The 17,565-nt window shown below is 41.0% G+C and overlaps 2 protein-coding genes across 2 annotated transcripts in view; both read left to right on the top strand.

Moving 5' to 3' along the window:
• LOC139929787 (protein kinase C epsilon type) overlaps nucleotides 1-4,173 on the top strand; it is a 74,484-nt gene extending 70,311 nt beyond the window's left edge. Inside the window, exon 15 of the mRNA XM_071922797.2 lies at nucleotides 211-4,173. Within this exon, the coding sequence (XP_071778898.2) occupies nucleotides 211-345 (135 nt within the window). The 3' untranslated portion in view covers nucleotides 346-4,173. The remainder of the gene's footprint in view (nucleotides 1-210) is intronic.
• Nucleotides 4,174-8,081: 3,908 nt separating this feature from the next.
• Nucleotides 8,082-17,565, top strand: part of epas1b (endothelial PAS domain protein 1b) — a 52,882-nt gene continuing 43,398 nt past the window's right edge. Inside the window, exon 1 of the mRNA XM_078288705.1 lies at nucleotides 8,082-8,507. Within this exon, the coding sequence (XP_078144831.1) occupies nucleotides 8,482-8,507 (26 nt within the window). The 5' untranslated portion in view covers nucleotides 8,082-8,481. The remainder of the gene's footprint in view (nucleotides 8,508-17,565) is intronic.

Below are 17,565 nucleotides of genomic sequence, written 5' to 3'. Positions count from 1 at the left end.
TATATTGTTTTCCAGTGACGCCCTGCTTCACATTCATACTATGGCTGGGCAATAATTCAATGTTATGGTCTCATTCACTTTTCCCATCTATATTTCCCCAGCTGGTCCAGGGATTCAAACCACCAACTCTCGTCTCGTTAGAAGCCTCCTTCCCTAACCTCTAAGCTGCTGCCGCCCTCTTATCTTTCTTCTTATCTCTCTTTCTCCCAGAAAACCAAAAGGGACGTGAATAACTTTGACCAGGACTTCACGCGCGAGGAGCCTGTCCTGACGCCGGTGGACGACACCATCATCAAGCAGATCAACCAAGATGAGTTCAAAGGCTTCTCCTACTTTGGAGAGTAGACCGTGGCCTACACACACCTCTTACACACACGCTATAGTATACACACATTGGACTCTACACACAAACCTGTGTAAGCATGTACACACATATGCGCGTGTACACTTGCTTATGTTCATACACACACACACACCCACATATGCACACACACACACACACACACACACACACAAATAAACTTGCAAGCTCAAAGACACAGTATTCAATGAAACAGTGATCACTAAGAAACGAGGCCTCTGGAAGGAGTGCTGCGGAACTTAGACAAGACCACTCCAGGAATTATACTAGACCGTCTGTATCCCTCATCATCGTTCCAGTGCTCTCGTCTTGTTTGTCCATTTTGTGCATGTCCCATCAAACTGTATGCTCAAGCGTCATGGAAGTGCAGGTCAAGTACTGTAAGAAACGCCCCAGTTCCCCTTTACGTGTCGTCAGAGGTCCGGTGGATCGGTCCAGACCCATTCCTGTTCCAGTCAGAGCAGCGGACCAAACCAAACTGAGCGTTCGGAGGGGTGGATTGTTACGTGTTACATCGCCACCACCAGCCCAACCACTGGACTATGGATTGAAAAGAGAATATTTTGTTTTCAACTTGTTTGTGTATTGAAGAAATTAGGCGGGTAAGGTCATGGGCTGTGTGTGTGTGTGTGTGTGCGTGTGCGTGCGTGTGTGTGTGCGTGTGTGAGAGAGAGAGAGAGTGTGTGTGTACAAGTGTGCATGTATGCATGGGTGTACATGCCTCTAGAAAGAGTAAAACTGTCATTTCTGTATATGTGCTGTATCCTGTATGTCATTTTATGTGTTTAAGAATGTTTTTCTTCCCTAACCGTATATATGTGAATGCAAAAATTTTCATTGAACCAATGATTGTATTCAAAGAAAGAATAAGGTCTTGAGAAACGTATTTCATGCAGTGTTGATAGAAGTGTAAAAAGGAGATAGAGATGTTAAAGATGCAAAAAGCGAGAAATCAAAGGTTTTTACTGTTGAAATCAAGATGAAATTAGAATATGAGTCTGAATTGGTATCAGTGCTTTAGTCCAAACTAAAGAGGCAACACTGTCGACTTATGGTTGACTTCAGAAGAGACACCATGGCATTTTGAATTTTCATTAGTTTAGTTTTCTTTCACCAACACTTGTCTTTATTATTAAATTCTCCTCTCTTAATAATAGCTTGTTTGTAGGATATTGTTACCGTTCTTCATTAAAACCAAAAGGTACCATTAGCTGCCAGCTAACAAATTAGCAGTACCCATTGGTATTTAATGAGGGATGCTGACAATGCTAACAAGCTGTTTTTCAGATAACTTGATACTTGACATTGTGACAAGTGTCTGGTGAAGACAAGTGACAGGCTAAAATCCAAAATGTCAAAGTATTTCTTTAAATGGAAGACTCGCAAAGTTCAATTTTCGGCTCCTGGACCCAACTCTCCTGGCGATTCCTGAAATAAAATCTTCCTGGGTCAGCTCCTTAAATCCTTGTCCATGACCACTTGATCATGAAATGCCTTGTGTGTGTGACTGTGTGATCAGTTACTGTACTGGACCTGCGGTCACTAAGGCCTCGGGCCTGTTCATGAAATCCAAATCCACGTGATTCCAAATGAATGTCATGGATTTTAGCAGAGGTGAATGTGTTAGTACACGTGAACGAATGTGCGTTAAACTGAATGTATTTGTTCTGCGGTGTGTTTGTATGCGTGCGGCATTGGCAGTGGGGTCCAGAAGAAGTGCCCTCTCTCGATATTTTACGATGTTTTGTTTTTATTTAAATGTACGTTTTTATTTTCTGTTGTCGTCATCTTGTTTTTACTGGATGGTCTTGTTGCTGACGTGTTTGAAATCTCTGATTTCCTGCTATGCGGCAAGACTCGCGCGCACGTGGGGTCGAAAAGAATGACCAAGGTGACCGTGTGTCTGACCCACCCACTCCTCCCTGTACAGCCCACACCTTGTATATAAATTAATTAATAAGCTCATCTAGCAAACAATCCTCAGAGAAAACTCCAGAGGCGTTACCCCGTGTTGCATGGTCAGGCGTATGATATTATAGTGTATTGAATAGAATCTAAAAAACTTCAAGAAAAGTCCATGTGCAATACTCTGTGTTTGTAAGACTGTTTCTCTTTTTTTTTTGGTCACACATGTTTTTTTCCACCAAAGCCTGTTCTGCTGCTTGATTGTTTTTTATGTGCGTGTCTTTTTTTCTTTCTTTCTTTCTTTCTTTCTTTCCACCATTGGTTTTCAGCTGTTTGTGCTTCCTTCAAACCTCACGCACACACACACACACACACACACACACACACACACACACACACACAGAGGTACAAGGTGATGCTGCTGGAAGTATACAGTACATTTTATTTCTGGGCTGTAAGGGCTCATGGAAGAGAGAATTATCCCACACACAGGGATTTCCTCTGCACCTGTTTAGTCAATATTTCAGTCAGTTAAATTGCCTCAAGACCAATTAAGCACAAATATATTTTTGCATACCCAATTTAATTAGTGCATTACTTAACTATAGGGATGTGAGGTAGGAGCCTCAACAAATAAATAGGTGCAGAGGCAATGTATTTGTGCGAAATAGTGCTTTCTTCTGTGAATGTAGGACTTGGGGATGCATGTTTTCCCAGCTCCACAACAAGTGAACAAAAACAGTGATGTGTGTGTGTGTGTGTATCTACATTTATATCTGTAGCAGGCGAGTTACCATGTAGCCTGGCAGGCCATGCAAATAGGACAATAGCAAAGGCTGAGACAAAGGTAGCACTGTACATGTCCTGACGGTAGTAGAAGACATAGCAACTGCAGTAGTATTAGTAATGGTAGTAGAAGTAGTAATAATAGAAGTTGTAGTAGAGTTCAGATTCTGTAGCTGTAGTGGTAGGAAAAACTATTTATTGCTTAACACATACCCACCCTCCACCCCCCATACATACAGACACACACACACACACGCGCACACACACACACACACACACACACCTGTGTCAGTGAATCATCCAGTACAGTTAGTATGGATAGCAGTGCAAATGTAATACTGTTTAGGAGAGTATTACTGGCAACCAATTTCTACCAACTCCAATTTTCTTTTTCAGGTTTTATCTTTATTTCCTGGTGTCCATGATTTTATTTTTCTGTTCTTTTATGATCTCTTCTCTCCTCTCCTCTCCTCTCCTCTCCTCTCCTCTCCTCTCCTCTCCTCTCCTCCCCTCTCCCCACTCATTGTTTTGAATGTGTCTCCTGATGCATCTTAGTTTAGTTTCAATCTGAAATGTCAGACCCTCAGTCCCACTACAACCCAAAAAGGATGTTCTCTCCCAGAGGTCCTCAACGCTAAATGCCAAATGCTAACTCCAAATTTTCCACTCACAATCCCTTTACTTTGACTATCTTCATGTTTGTGAGAGGAAAAAAGGAAGAATACTCCAAGTAGGAAGCTCCTTTTGATTGGTTGTCAATGTCAATGAAGCGAGTTGAACTGAATTTGTATATTACACGCAATGGCATGAGGTTGATTTCAAACAACGGAAACGTTAATAGTATTATGTTTTTACATACAGTATCAAACATAGCACCTTCCTCGGGTCATATGCAGTATGTTACTGTATGTACATGGTATTGTTTTTGCAGTCCCTGTATTTGTGAAGCTTTGTCTGTACATTTCGTCACCTGACCTGTGTTTATTTTATTTTTTTCCTTTATGAATTCCTTTTATGCCCTTCGTTTGTGTTATGTTGATGTAATCATTTTTTGCGCTGCGTGCCAAATGTACTGTATTCTAAAAGGATGTGAAGGTGTATTTTGATTTTTGGAAACCAATTAAATATCATGATGTCAAAAACAAATGTCTGTTTTGTATATTTCTATTTAGCTTTTTACATCTGAATCTGCTATTTATCCTCCTGACTTTTGGGGTCCAAGCTCTTTAAAGCATATCTAGGATTAAAAGGAACTGTAAGTCAGAAATTGGGGCAGACCACAGGTTGGGTTCCTGGCTAATAATGAAAGTATATTGCCCACCAATACTGCTGAAGTGTCCTTGAGCAAGGCATTAAACCCCAAACTGCTGCTGTAGCTGACCCTGCACTCTGACCTCTCTCAAGAAATACACATGTAAGGGTGTATGTGTGTGTATGTCAAGCAGGAATATGTGTGTAAATTGGCCACTAACATAATATTTTCCATCTAAATTGTTTGTGCTCTGAGAGTTTGACAAGTTGACAAGGAAAGCCAGTGTTTTTTGCCAAAAGTACTTATCCTTGTCAAAAATGTGCTGGAACCTGCTCTTCTAAAAATGATTGCAGGTGTGAAACTAAACCCTGGTGTGGAATTTCACTGAAGCTGTCGCACATCTTCAGGCCTTGGTGGGCAAAACAGTAACTTTTATGAGGATGCACTCACTTGTAGTTTTTCTCTCTAATATATCAGGTAACATTTTTTATTTTACCTCAGCATGAATATACATTATATAGCCTTTAAATGTTTACGTTGTAAGGCAGATTAGTCAGTTGAACCCAACAATGTAGCAGCTGTAAAGCTAAATGGTAAGTCATCTTAAATCAAATGCGGTCAAGTCTGGCAAATTTATGTAGGAGATTGGTAAAATTTACACGAAATATGATACAAACATACTGTGTTGAACTACTTGTGTCTATGCTCTCCTCACTCTCCTCGCTAAATTGACCAGCTGGCCATTTTCCCTAAAACTTGGTGTATTCCTTAAAGATTCTCAACCTTTTTCATATCAAGGACCCCTATTTAGTACACATTAGGGCCACGGACCCCCATTTGATACGATTTTGTCGCTCAGACCTAAATCTGAGAATATTTTTGTTGTTAGATATGATTTTGTCCAGAATTCCATGACTATCTGTATTGCAGGTAGAGAGATAACAGAGAAACTATGATCAAAACAGTCTTTCTTCTACATTCTCTAACTGTGTTAACTTCTTGTAAATGAAATAATGGTGAAGTTTAGCAATTCACCAATTTGCTGAGGACCCCTCTCAAGAACCACTGCTTTAAGACATGATGAGCCTAAGTAATATCTCTCTTGGCCTTGCACTATTTTTACTTTAAAGCCTAATCCCAGCAGAAAAGGGCATGGCTTATAATACAACATGCAATATGTTGCATTATGAATGTGATAGGACTGTTATATGTTGAATTATGTATTGACTGACAAACATATACAAACACAAATGCATGTATACTCTTAAGTGTGTAACTTAAAGTGATTTTTAGTTCTGCTGATTTGATAAAGAATTATATTGGACTATTTGCCCCCTATAATACCATACATATGATTCAAAATAAACTTGATACTCCATCCGCTAAAATCAAGCCAGCTACCAGAAATGTATAGGGAACATCTTTCATGCAGACCTTTTATCTTTTGATGTTCAGGTAAAGAGAGTTGTGCCTAAACTGCTGCCAGTAACTTCTATTTCTGCCTCGACCAAAAGTCTCTCCAACATCTCTAGCTTATACAGAAAGCAGCAGCTCGGATTTTAACTGATGCTAACAGAAGCAATCACATCCCATCAATTCTGGCATCACTTAACTGTTTAACTGTTAGTTTCAGAAGTTCAGATCTGGGCAGGAGTCTTCTGGTCATTCCTAAATCTAGACTTCAGACCAAAGGAAACTGGGTCTTTGTGGTCAGGGATCCTAGAGCCTATCTCAGTATACACTGGGCGGAAAGCAGGGAAACACCCTGCAAAGGTCACCAGACCATCACAGGGCTTGTTTTCCCCCCTAAAAAATGTGTTTCCCTTGGCGGTGTGTCTTTGTGTTGATTTCACGCCAGGGAAGAAAATAACAAAATCATTTCAGTGTTTGTGGAATCTTTTCCTATTACTGGCTTTTGAAAAGAGTAAGACAACATTTTAAAAAAGCATTTCACAAGATTACGCAGGATGAAAGTAGCCTACCGAACGCAACCTGCCTAGTTGGCTCATAATGAATGCAGCTCACACTTGTTTGTGATCTTATCTCAAACCACAAGTGTTCAGGCTATACATTTAGTGAGTGCATGTCTCCCACGGGACGATCACAACGAGGCACACCACCGTTTGAATTGCCGTTGTGTATGAAATGTGCTATATAAATAAACTTGCCTTGCCTTGCCTTGCCTTGCTTTACCACTGGGGCAAACACTTTTTTAGGGGAAATTTTGGCACAACACTGGGAATCAAACCAGGGTTGTTCCTCCTGCTGGCGCTGAGCGACTGCGCCACCCTCAAGTCTATTAATATCTTTATTAGACTCACAAGTCAGACTTATTGGCCACGCAAGTTAACACATACAAGGCATTTGACTTGGTGGTTTCCTGCCGTTTGTCACATGTAACAAAAAATCAACTAAAAGCAGTGTATACATTTTTTTTTTAAGTAGAATTAAGGAATAGGTCTCTTTTTGTGGTAGCATATCAAGAAGCAATATGTATGTATAAGTAATATATAAAAAAATTAAAATATAAATGTAAGAAATAGGCTTATACAGTAGGCTATGGTTTGCTGTTGGAACCTGACTGGGAAGCTATAGAAGTCAGTAATGGAGGAAAAATAATAATCATAATAAACAGGAGTATATACAGACCTAGAGAGTATTGCATCTAGTTCCAGGGTATAAATAGGTATAAACATGTAACTAGAGGCCTACAGCCAGAACAGAGTTGAGTTTTATAAGAACTGACTATGACAGTAGACATATAATAGAACATTATTAATGCGTCACTCCCCATGACCATCAAATAAATAAACTTGATTCAATCCCAGGCATGGGGGCCGCTCGGTTATGAGTTATGAGACACAATCAGAGGTGGAAAGTAACAAAGTACATTTACTCAAGTGTACTTAAGTACAATTTAGAGGTACTTGCACTGGAGAATTTCCATTTTGTGAGACTTTATACATTTACTCCACTACAGTTCAGAGGGAAATATTGTACTTTTTACTCCACTACATTTATCTGACGGCTGTAGTTACTAGTTACTTTGCAGAATGAAGTTTTACATGGAAAACATATAAGCTTATAAAATTAAAGTTTAAACTCCCCAACAGTAGCCCACATGGAGTAGTTAGACCTAACGCCACCTGAACAACATTAAAATACTTCCTACAGTTTAATGCCTCAATAATTTAACTCTCTGAAAAGGACCATTCTTCAGTTAAAGTAGCCTACTTTTACATTTGATACCTAAGTACATTTTACTGTCAATACTTAGACCTATATAGTCTACTTTTACTGAAGTAAAATTTTGAATCCAGGACTTTTACTTTTACTGGAGTATTTTTCCATTATGGTATTCTTCTTGCTCAAGTAAACGATTTGACTACTTTATCCACCACTGGACACATACACTGTTGAAAACGGTAAAACTAAGTAAAAGTAAACATTAGTAGTAGAAGTAGTGGTAGTAGTTGTTGTAATAGTAGTAGTAGTATTACAACACAAACGATCTGCCCCAGCCCATCCAGCACTACAGACATTAGCCTACATGGGACAGGGAGCTGCCCCACCATCAGAACAGAGGAGGGAGGGCTGAGGGGGAGGGGGGCTGTACAGGTGGGTGGGTTGACCGACAGTCGGTGCAGCGGGAGGGGGGGGGGCGGGTCTGCTGGAGGCGGTGCCCCGCGGCGCTTTGCACCAATCAGCGTGGCGGGATTGAACAGCGGCTGTCAGCGGGCCAGCTGAGCGCCGCGCAGAGGACGAAGCGCCAGGGGGCTTTGGGAGTTTCAGACCAGCCAGCGAGGAAACTTTTGACAAGCGGCTTTTACCGACAGTTCGCAACGTTGGAACAGGCTGTGGACTTATCTCCGGGTGAACTGGGTGAAAGGCTATACAATCCTCGGCAGTGCTCTGAGACTGTATAGCCCCGATCCCCTCCAGTCTTCTAGTCCAAACCGGCCCGGTAATATGGACTGAACTGGAGGAATAGGTTTAATGACATAATCTGAGTGGCTTGTTTTGACCGCAAAAAAAAAAAAGAGTGCGCGCCTCACTGCACTGTTTGCATGTGCATGTAGGCTATTTCCCTTTCTGTTGAAACTCCTGTCTGAAGTTGGACTTAGACTTTCGGGGAATTACGCCATTGTCAAGTGGGTTATTTTGCATAACAGAGAACATGACGGCCGATAAGGAGAAAAAGAGGTAAGTCAGACTTTTCTCTCTCTCTCTCTGTCAATGTACAGTAGGCTATGCGTTACTTAATACGGTCAGGGAGGCTCAAGGGCTTATGTGAAGTTTATGTAACCCAGTTTTAGGCGCTTGTATTTGTTTATTTAGGGTATGAATCGCCTGACAGTTTGCTGCTGCTGTGGGAAACCTGTTGCTGCAGCGCACCGCAGCGCTGGGACTTGACCGGTAGAAAGTGGCTGGCAGGACAAGTTGCAGTCACAGCTAACGGTTTTATATGAAATGTATAAGAAAACAATGACCGTGTTAATGTGTTTATAATGAAAAAACTAAAATGGTTTAGTGACCTGGACCATAGAAGTTGGGTGTTGGTTGATAATCAATTAAGCAAAGCAATCTAATTGATAGAATATATATCTCCAACGTAGGTAAAGGTTTCACTTTGTTATAATCATGATGCAATGAACATATTCTTTTTTATATTTAACCTGTTTTAACACACTCCCCAACAGAAGTTGGATACAACTTTAATAGGCCTGTAAAACCAGTTGCTCAATAGTTGCAAAGGTGGTAGTGAAACCCCAGCCTTCATGCACAAAACCCAGACAAGTAGTACAAACAGTATAAGGGATTTATAAGTCATTATAAAATCTATGAAGGTGGGGGGTATTAGAAACCATAACATAATCAAAAATAATTTCTGATCACGGTTTTATTTTTCATTTTATTTTTCATATTTTATTATTCCTTGAAATATCAATGAAAGGTTTAAATGCTAAGAAAGCTCTCTCTGGCAAAGATATCCTTCCCTGCTAAGTAGCCCATAAGAAATCACATTCGTTTTTGCAGTTAAACTATATGTGCAGTACATAGCTTAGTAACATACAGTAATATAGCCCATTATGTTTTTTATGGAAGCTGCTGTTTCTTTAGATGAAGCCGTGATGTTGTGGTTTAGTGTCCAACAAACTTGCACAGAGCCACAGAAGACATTTCCCCTGGAGAGAGGAGAGGATGCTGAATAGACAAACTACTGCAAACTAGCTCAGATTTAACACAAAAAAGCAGCAGGCCTGCCTCTTTCAAAACCACTAACTCTACACAGAGTTTTGAGCAGATCAGAGCAAGTTCTCCAGATTAAGATTTCTTTAGAGGACAGATGTGGTATTCATGACCTTTCTGATCTTTTGTGTATGAAGAGAAGAGATAAGTATTTAAAACCCCTGGTATTGCCACATTGTAAACTTGCTGCCTGCTCGGGACAATAAGCGATGACTCATTACTGTAGACAGAAAAGAACTTGGTCAGGAAGTTTCTAGGCTTGTGGGTATCTTGTACGCAAAGTTGCCGCAAGACTGATTTCCTATGGAGCAGATTAGAGCCGTCTAATCGCGACCATGAGCTCTACCAGACAGCTGAATCAGATTTCACAAATCGGTGATATATTTGGTGATTTATTTGGCTAAGTTCATGTGCTCATGTAGGTTTTGTTTGTTTTAATCAGCCTAAAAACCCAAGGCTATAATGCAAATCAAATAATGTTGTACTAAAAACCTGCTTGTCAGACACAGATGAACATTACATGGAGGGTATTTTGTATTCACACACCTGGTATTTTGTACTATTCCCCATGGAAATTAAATGTAATTACAGATGACCCATTTATAGCATCTAAAGAGGTTGATACAAATTTGCCTCAAGACACTTAATCATCTAGCCCTTATTCTACTAAACTTGATTTATTTATTTGTATGTATTTAAAGTGTATATTTATATTTATATTTATATTTTTGAACAAATACTTCGATATACAGCCAGTATCCAAAGTATGTGCCTTAGCGGGAGTCTCCCTGAATTGTGTGCTTTTGTTTTTTCCCCCTGTGGTGTGGGATAATTGTTCACCAGTAGTGGTGAAGTCATGAGCTCATCTCCCCTAATAACTTATTTACCGGTTCCAATTTGTCCCATTCATGTCACTAATACACGGCTTAATCACACGGGGCCAAAGGGAGAAAGAATTAACCTCTCGCCTCTCTTAAAAGTCTCTCTTTAATTTGTTCTTTCTTTCTGTGGTTTCTGTGGATGTTTGATTTGTGTCCAACATAGATTGTGTGGTCCGCTTGTTTTCGAGTGGTATGTGTCAGTGTGTGTGGCGCGAGTGTGTGCGTGTCTATGAGGCGATGAAAAAGCCACTGTGAACACTTGAGGTGATTCACCAAAGTGGGACAGCTAATTAAGAGATGTAGAAACTGAGAGAAAAGAAATAGAGAGCGAGAGAAAAGTGATCTCTGCTATCGTAGTTTTTTGTCAACTTTCACACCACCGAGGAAGAAAAGCGATTGGAATCAGCAGGGACTTTGGAAGTTCGGCTCGCCCGACGCCTTCTTGTCTGTCCGGTCCACCCTTGTGACTCTCTCTCACTCTCTCTCTCTCTCTCTCTCCGCGGCTTTCATCTAACAAGCCCTTACACACACTATCAGATGAGGCCCTAAACATAAACAGAGCAGGTATTAAGAAAGAGTTGCAGAAACACTGGAGTCTCTGTCATCAGGGGGGGGAATAAAGAGCGAGAGACAGAGAGACAGAGAAAGAGAGAGTCAGAGAGAGAGAGAAAACGGCAGGGATAAAGGGAAAGAGAGCGAGAAAATGATATGGAGAGAATGACAGAGAGAGATTAAGAAAGTGAGAGGAGGAGGAGGAGAAGAAGAAGAGAATTTCCTCTGGCTGCGAAACAGAGTGGTTCCCATTTGCTTCCACTGGAGAGCTATCGGCCATTTTAGGGAAGGAGACCTGCAAGTGCCTCTGTCAGGGTGCAGATGAAAAGCCTCTCTGTGTGTATGTGTGTGTGAGTGCACTATTTTTGTCTCCTCATTGGTTTGTTTGTATTTTCCTATGTGTGTGTGTGTGTGTGTGTGTGTGTGTCTTTCTGCATTCCACACTCATATATTGTCACTGCTTCTGCCTGGAAGTCCTAATTGCTTTGATAAGTCGTGTGATTCATGGCTGCTGCCCTGGCTCGCACTGCTGTGTTTATTATAGAGGCAATATTTAAGAATCGTTTCATGGAACCGTGCGTTGATACGAGAGGATCCAACTCACTGGAAAGTTTTATGTGTTTGTCTACTTAGTGGAAGTGTCTTGTTGTTCCTTATACCGAAAAGGAAAATGTTGAGTTCCTTATTAAATCAATCTGGAATGAAAATTTGCTCCTTGACAAGACAGGTCAAAGTGTCAGTTCAGAGTGTGACAGTGTCAAAATCAAAATCAGCTTTCACCAGAACAAACACTACAAGTAAGCGCTCAAAAATAGATGAATGTCACAGTGTTTTATCCCCTCAAAAATGCTCCGCTATAATTGATTTGCATGGAAAAGTCACTGGTAGGGCGCATACATAAAAGACAAAAATTGCATGTTAAGCACGTGACTTTTTCACAAAAAATGAAATCCTATCTCCATCTGGAATCTAATGTGGAAACAACCTACAGCCTAAACGTATTTTGTGCCAATATTCAATATGTTTCAATTTGACAATTTTCATGCCAGTAGATAAAAAAACACAAGTATTCACTGTTTCCTCCAGCATTTTATTCTTGGCAGGGCAGAAAAAGCATCTGAATCATATTTGGACCATGAGACACTAAAACAATCCATTGAACCCCAGGATGATGATAACATATTGACACATACTTGTGTGGAATCCAATCAAAATAATGTATTACAATCAATTCAGGTTAAGGGCTTCCCATAGACAACCAGTGTAGTATTGATTAATTATGCAATAAATATGGAATCAATTAGCCTGCATCAGATCGATCATATCTGAGCTGGACGGCACTGTTGGCTGATATCCAATATCGGTAGAAAGATATTATTGGTTAACATATTGGTAGTAACATATTAGCAGTGCTTCTGATGTTGTATGTGCACATTCTTTTCCAATATTGACTATAATTATCTTCCCCACCCCAAGCCTATACTGCTACCAGAAATAACTTAAGAACCTGCGGGGAAACGCAGGAACTCTGCTTACCGCTTTCAGCTTCTGATTTCAGTGGAAACATTGTCCAAAGGTCACAGTCACATAGATATGTTACATGACAGTGAATGCATGGATCCAGTTGGATTGTGTTTCAACGAGTTAGTCTCGAAAAGAGGAATGTCTTCTTTTCTCTCTCTCCATAATCCTGCTAGTTTATCATCATCATCATCATCACAGTCTTCATCACACATAATTAATATAATCTTCCATGCATACTCCCTGGGATCATCATCATCATCATAATCATCTTTTTCTTCACCACCATCATCATCATTTTCATCTTAAAACAGTAAAAAAAACTGTCTGTCTGGTTTTAAATGACCTGTAAACACTCTTTTCACTGCTTTATTGCTGCTGTTGTTTCATTTCTTTGTCACCGCTTATTATGGGGTGTCTTACTTTTGTGCCCTGCTCTGTTCTCAAAACTCATCTGACAGGAGAACGGAGGGAGTGGGAGGGAGAGAGAGAGAGTAAGAGACTGAAAACGAGAGAGAAAGAGAGAGCTAGAGAGAGAGAGAGAGCTGTTCGACGAGGCTTTGGGTTCAAGGCACAGAGAGAGAGGGAGATAGAGAACGAGAGGATGAGTTCATGTAAGAATTAACCGGACAGAGAAATGGAGATAAACACAAATCCGTAAAAGAATGCAAAGAAAGACAAGTTGACAAAAAAAAGAAAGAGCCAGCTCCGGCCCTGTGTCGCGCTCGGCCTGTCAACTCAGCGATTCACACCACAGCGGCCTTCTGCTGCTAGCCGGGGCCTGCTTGGCACCGTGCCGTCATGCCTCTTTTGTGTGCTAACCCCTGCCAACCCGGCCTCCAAACACTACCCAAACATCACCCCACTTATAGCGCCCTTTCAACCTGCCCTCTGAAGGACAGAGGAATGCAAGGAGAGAAAGAGAGAGAGAGAGAGAGAGAGAGGTGGGGGGAGAGAGAGAGACTAGTCCCCAAATGCCTACCAGTACAGCTGTGGCTGGATTTTTGTTTCCTTTTTGTAGACAGATAAAACTCTGATTTGTTGTTTTTTATGATGAGTATTCTGTACTGTTGCTGACTTTCACCTGTAACCAAAAATAGGAGGAAGAAGTCAAGACAGTGGGGGTGTGAGAGTTCATCATCCTCCTATGATTCGAGGTGATAGAGTAGATTTTATTTGGAATTCTAATATTCCTATTCTAGTGTTCTCCATTTATTTAGAAGGAGGCAAGTTAGAGGACTGTGGGGCTACACTGATGTGCCACAGCATGGAATTGGAAGGTAAAGATATACTATCAAACAGTTCAATATGTGATATTCGGTTAATGACGCAATATTATACAGTGGTTTCAGCCGAGCAATCTGATTTTTCAGTATGTATTCCAACCGCTATTTCCCATAAAGCATGGCTAGTTATGCCGTATTGGTTGCTAAACTCTTGTGGTTATGTGGCTTTGTGATTTTTCTTGTGTTGTGCTGTTGTGTGTATGTGGCCTATACTACTTAAGAGAATGAAAATGCAGACAGTACACACCTGTTGTATAAAAGCAATAGTACCTTTGAAGATATTCTCTATTGATTATGGACACTTCAGTGCTGTTCAGTCACCACCATACCCATGAGTTGAAAGTAAAACAAAGTCTCCCTTGGCAGAACATGGCTTGGCTGTACGTTTAGTTGTAAATTAGAGTGATAAAATAGATAAGAAAAGAGAGAGAGTCTTGTTACATGGTGAAACGGTGACGATGATTTGTGAACTCTGTGACCCAGTTAAAGTTTGTTATATTATGCTATGGCTATAACTTTTATAAAAGTATTAAATACATTTTTCAGCCCCAGAATGCATTTTGTTTTGTTTTGATATCATAGTATGTATTGTCTGATATGAAATGCCCTTTCAATCAATTTTGGGAGAAAAAGTTCACTTGATATGCTGAAGATTTTGAAAATACTGCTTATCTCATCCTCAATAATATTACTGGTTTCTAAACAAATATCTTAGAATAGCTAATAGGTTCAATAATATATCATTGTCAGTTTGATTTTCTCGACAGTAATCATTTCAGTAATCAAGGGTTGGATAGGCATCAAATTTCCCAAACCATTTTCCCTTATCGCTTTGTAAAAAAAAAAAAAAAGCTCTTGTATTGTCGGTATTAGGGTGTAGAGTACCACTTCATCACTGCCAGTAATGAGTCCCAGAGCTAAACTTTATGTATGATTGACCGATACAATCTATTACTTTACTGCACAGCATAGACTTAGACCATTAGTTCAGGCTCATTGTGCACAAAATGAGATATAATCCATTAGAGAAAGAGGCAGAAAATCAAGTCTGTTTTGATTTCTGGTAAGTTACAAGTGGCTCTCAGTACCAGATTCAAGCACTAGAGAACATTTTCAGTACCACTTTACCTATTTTAGCTATATACTTGGTTACACACACACACACACACACACACACACACACACACACGCACACACTTTATACACTTAGCAACATAATAAGCCACTTCAGTGTGTTTGTAGTCTTGGAACGGGTTGCTCAGTGGTTAAGAAACTGCTTTTGTGCTACAACACTCCACTGTTTGTCTTTGGGTTTAAAGCCCTTAAGCAGAGTTTATTGTGAGTAGTCGAGAGAGAGAGAGAGAGAGACAGACAGAGAGAGAGAGAAAGAAAGAGAGAGAGAGAGTTATTAACTAGAGAGAGAGACAGAATAGAGCGAGACTGAGAGACAGACAGACAAAGTAGGACAAAAAAGAGATAAAAGGGCATAGAGCGAGCGAAGAGAGTGGCTGGAGAGAGAGAGAGAGAGAGAGAGAGAGGGAGAGAGAGAGAGAGAGTTATCAACTAGAGAAGCGATGGAGATACAGATACAGCATGTTTCCCAGCTGTGGGACTCCTCTAGTTTTGAGCATGTGGTTTATTGTGACTAGTTCTCTAAGGAGCCAGGAGGGACAGCAGGGGCCGGTGAGAGGCTGAAGGAGCTACTTAAAGTTAGCAGTGAGGCTGTGGCGCACTTATGAACACTGGTGGACTTTGTACTTTGAAGGTAGAGGCGGAGGTAGAGAGAGGTTTTCGGGGGCCCTGCCAGGCCGGCAGCTATTTAACACATCACTGCTAGTTAGCCAAGAGCAACTCAGAGCGTCTCTGTTAGGGGAATGAGACAGAATTTAAAGGCTAATTAAAGGCTTAAAATGCTTTCCGGTGATTACCAGTTTTCAGCAAAAGTAGGCAGAGGACTGGTAAACTGTTTATTTACTTTATTCAGGTCAAAATTCAGGGCCTGCTATGGGTGCAAATATCATCTTCAGCAGCCAGTTAGAGACCTAGAGACGGGAGAGAAAGTAGAAGATACCAGAAACATTAGAAATATATTCTTAGATTCATATTTATGCCTTACATGCATATATCTTATTTTTTCTGTCTTTCCTTGACGTTTTAGAAGACTGTAGTCCCGTAACTTTGTATTTTGGGCTAAAGAAAAAGGTTAAAGGAATTAAATATTTCTACCGTGGATCGTCCCTCTTTTTACACGGTTGATGTCCTGTCTTGTCTTTTGATGTTGTGGCAATGTTATGTGGCAACTTTCAGGAAATTTAAATATTAGGTAAGTGGTGAAACTAATTCGAAAATCACTCGTTCCCTTTTTCATCATAATTATCATGACAAATGCACTATAAGCCTTCTTGTGAATATTTAAATATAGATTGTATATCTTTTATGAAATATTTTCTGTAAGAAGTATAAGAGAGAGACAGCGGATGTAAGAAAATATTCCTATGATCCTACTATGATCATGTACAGTACGATAGGGGAATTGCTAAGTAAAGAATTAAGAGCGGCGGATTTTGTTTTACTTAAAGATACTATTACATTCAAAGAGCAAACACGCTCCTTGAAAAGAAACAGGGAAACAAGGCAGACAAGAGAGAGAGAGAGAGAGAGAGAGAGAGAGAGAGAGAGAGAGAGAGAGAGAGAGAGAGAGGCTTAAACGAAAGAAAAGGAGGAGGCTCAATGTTTCGACAAAGTGAATAAGCACAAGACAAGAGCAGAAATAATAATAATAATGTATGGCCAAACATTAAGCAGACCTCTGCCCATCCCGAGGCCCTGTGAAGTCTAGAGCAGTGGTTCTCAACGTGGGGTCCGGGGACCACCAGGGGTCCTTGAGGGGGTTCCAGTGGTCCCCAGCAAGCATGATGAATTATCAAACTTCACGTTTAATTTACAAGAAGTTACCACAATTAGAGAAGGTAGAAGAAATATAGACTATTTTGATCATAGTTCCACTGTTATCTCTCTACCTGCAATACAGATAGTCGTGGAATTCTGGACAAGATCGTATCTAACAATAAAAATATTAGTTGGCTCAAATGGGGGTCCGAGGGCCTAATGTGGACTACATGAGGGGTCCTTGAGATAAAAAAAGGTTGAGAATGACTGGTCTAGAGGGGCCTGGTCTGCAACACGGAAAGTCCTCCAGCCCCTTCTGGACTTCAAACCCCCCCCAGCACAGCAAGGGGAAACAGCAGGGGAAGAGAGGAGATGGTCTGGGAAACCTCTCTCTGCATCTTTCCATTGTTATTTTTATCTCATCCATTCTTCCCCCCTTTCTTCAGCTTCACCGCTCTGTGTCTTGATGGCTCACGTGTTTTCTGTATCTCTTTGTTCATATCACATTCTCTCATATTTACCCTCAACTCCCAACTGCCTCTTTGTTGCCGTCCCCCCCCCCGCCCCCCCCCACCCCCCCCCGCCCCCGTGCCTCCTCGTTCGACCAGGCTCATGTTCCCTCCTCTCCCCTCATTCAGAACTCTGTCTCCTTGCCATTTCCTATTTCCCGTCCGCCAGCTCCCCGACTTCCTCTTCCTCTGCTACCATAATGGCCTTGCTCCAGCATGTCACCTGGCCCAGCTCCAGCCCCAAACCCCCCCTCCCCCGCCCCCCTGACTCGCCCTTCCTCTACCTTTAGGTTAACCGTGATTCCAGCTCTGGAAGCGGAGAGAGAAAGAGAAAGAAGTGTTGTTCGCAGGCTGGGTCGCATGCCGATTCGAC

This window comes from Centroberyx gerrardi, chromosome 15 (genome assembly GCF_048128805.1).
Source record: "Centroberyx gerrardi isolate f3 chromosome 15, fCenGer3.hap1.cur.20231027, whole genome shotgun sequence".
In the NCBI taxonomy this organism is placed as follows: Eukaryota; Metazoa; Chordata; class Actinopteri; order Beryciformes; family Berycidae; genus Centroberyx; species Centroberyx gerrardi.
This window is presented reverse-complemented; position numbering and strand designations above follow the sequence as displayed.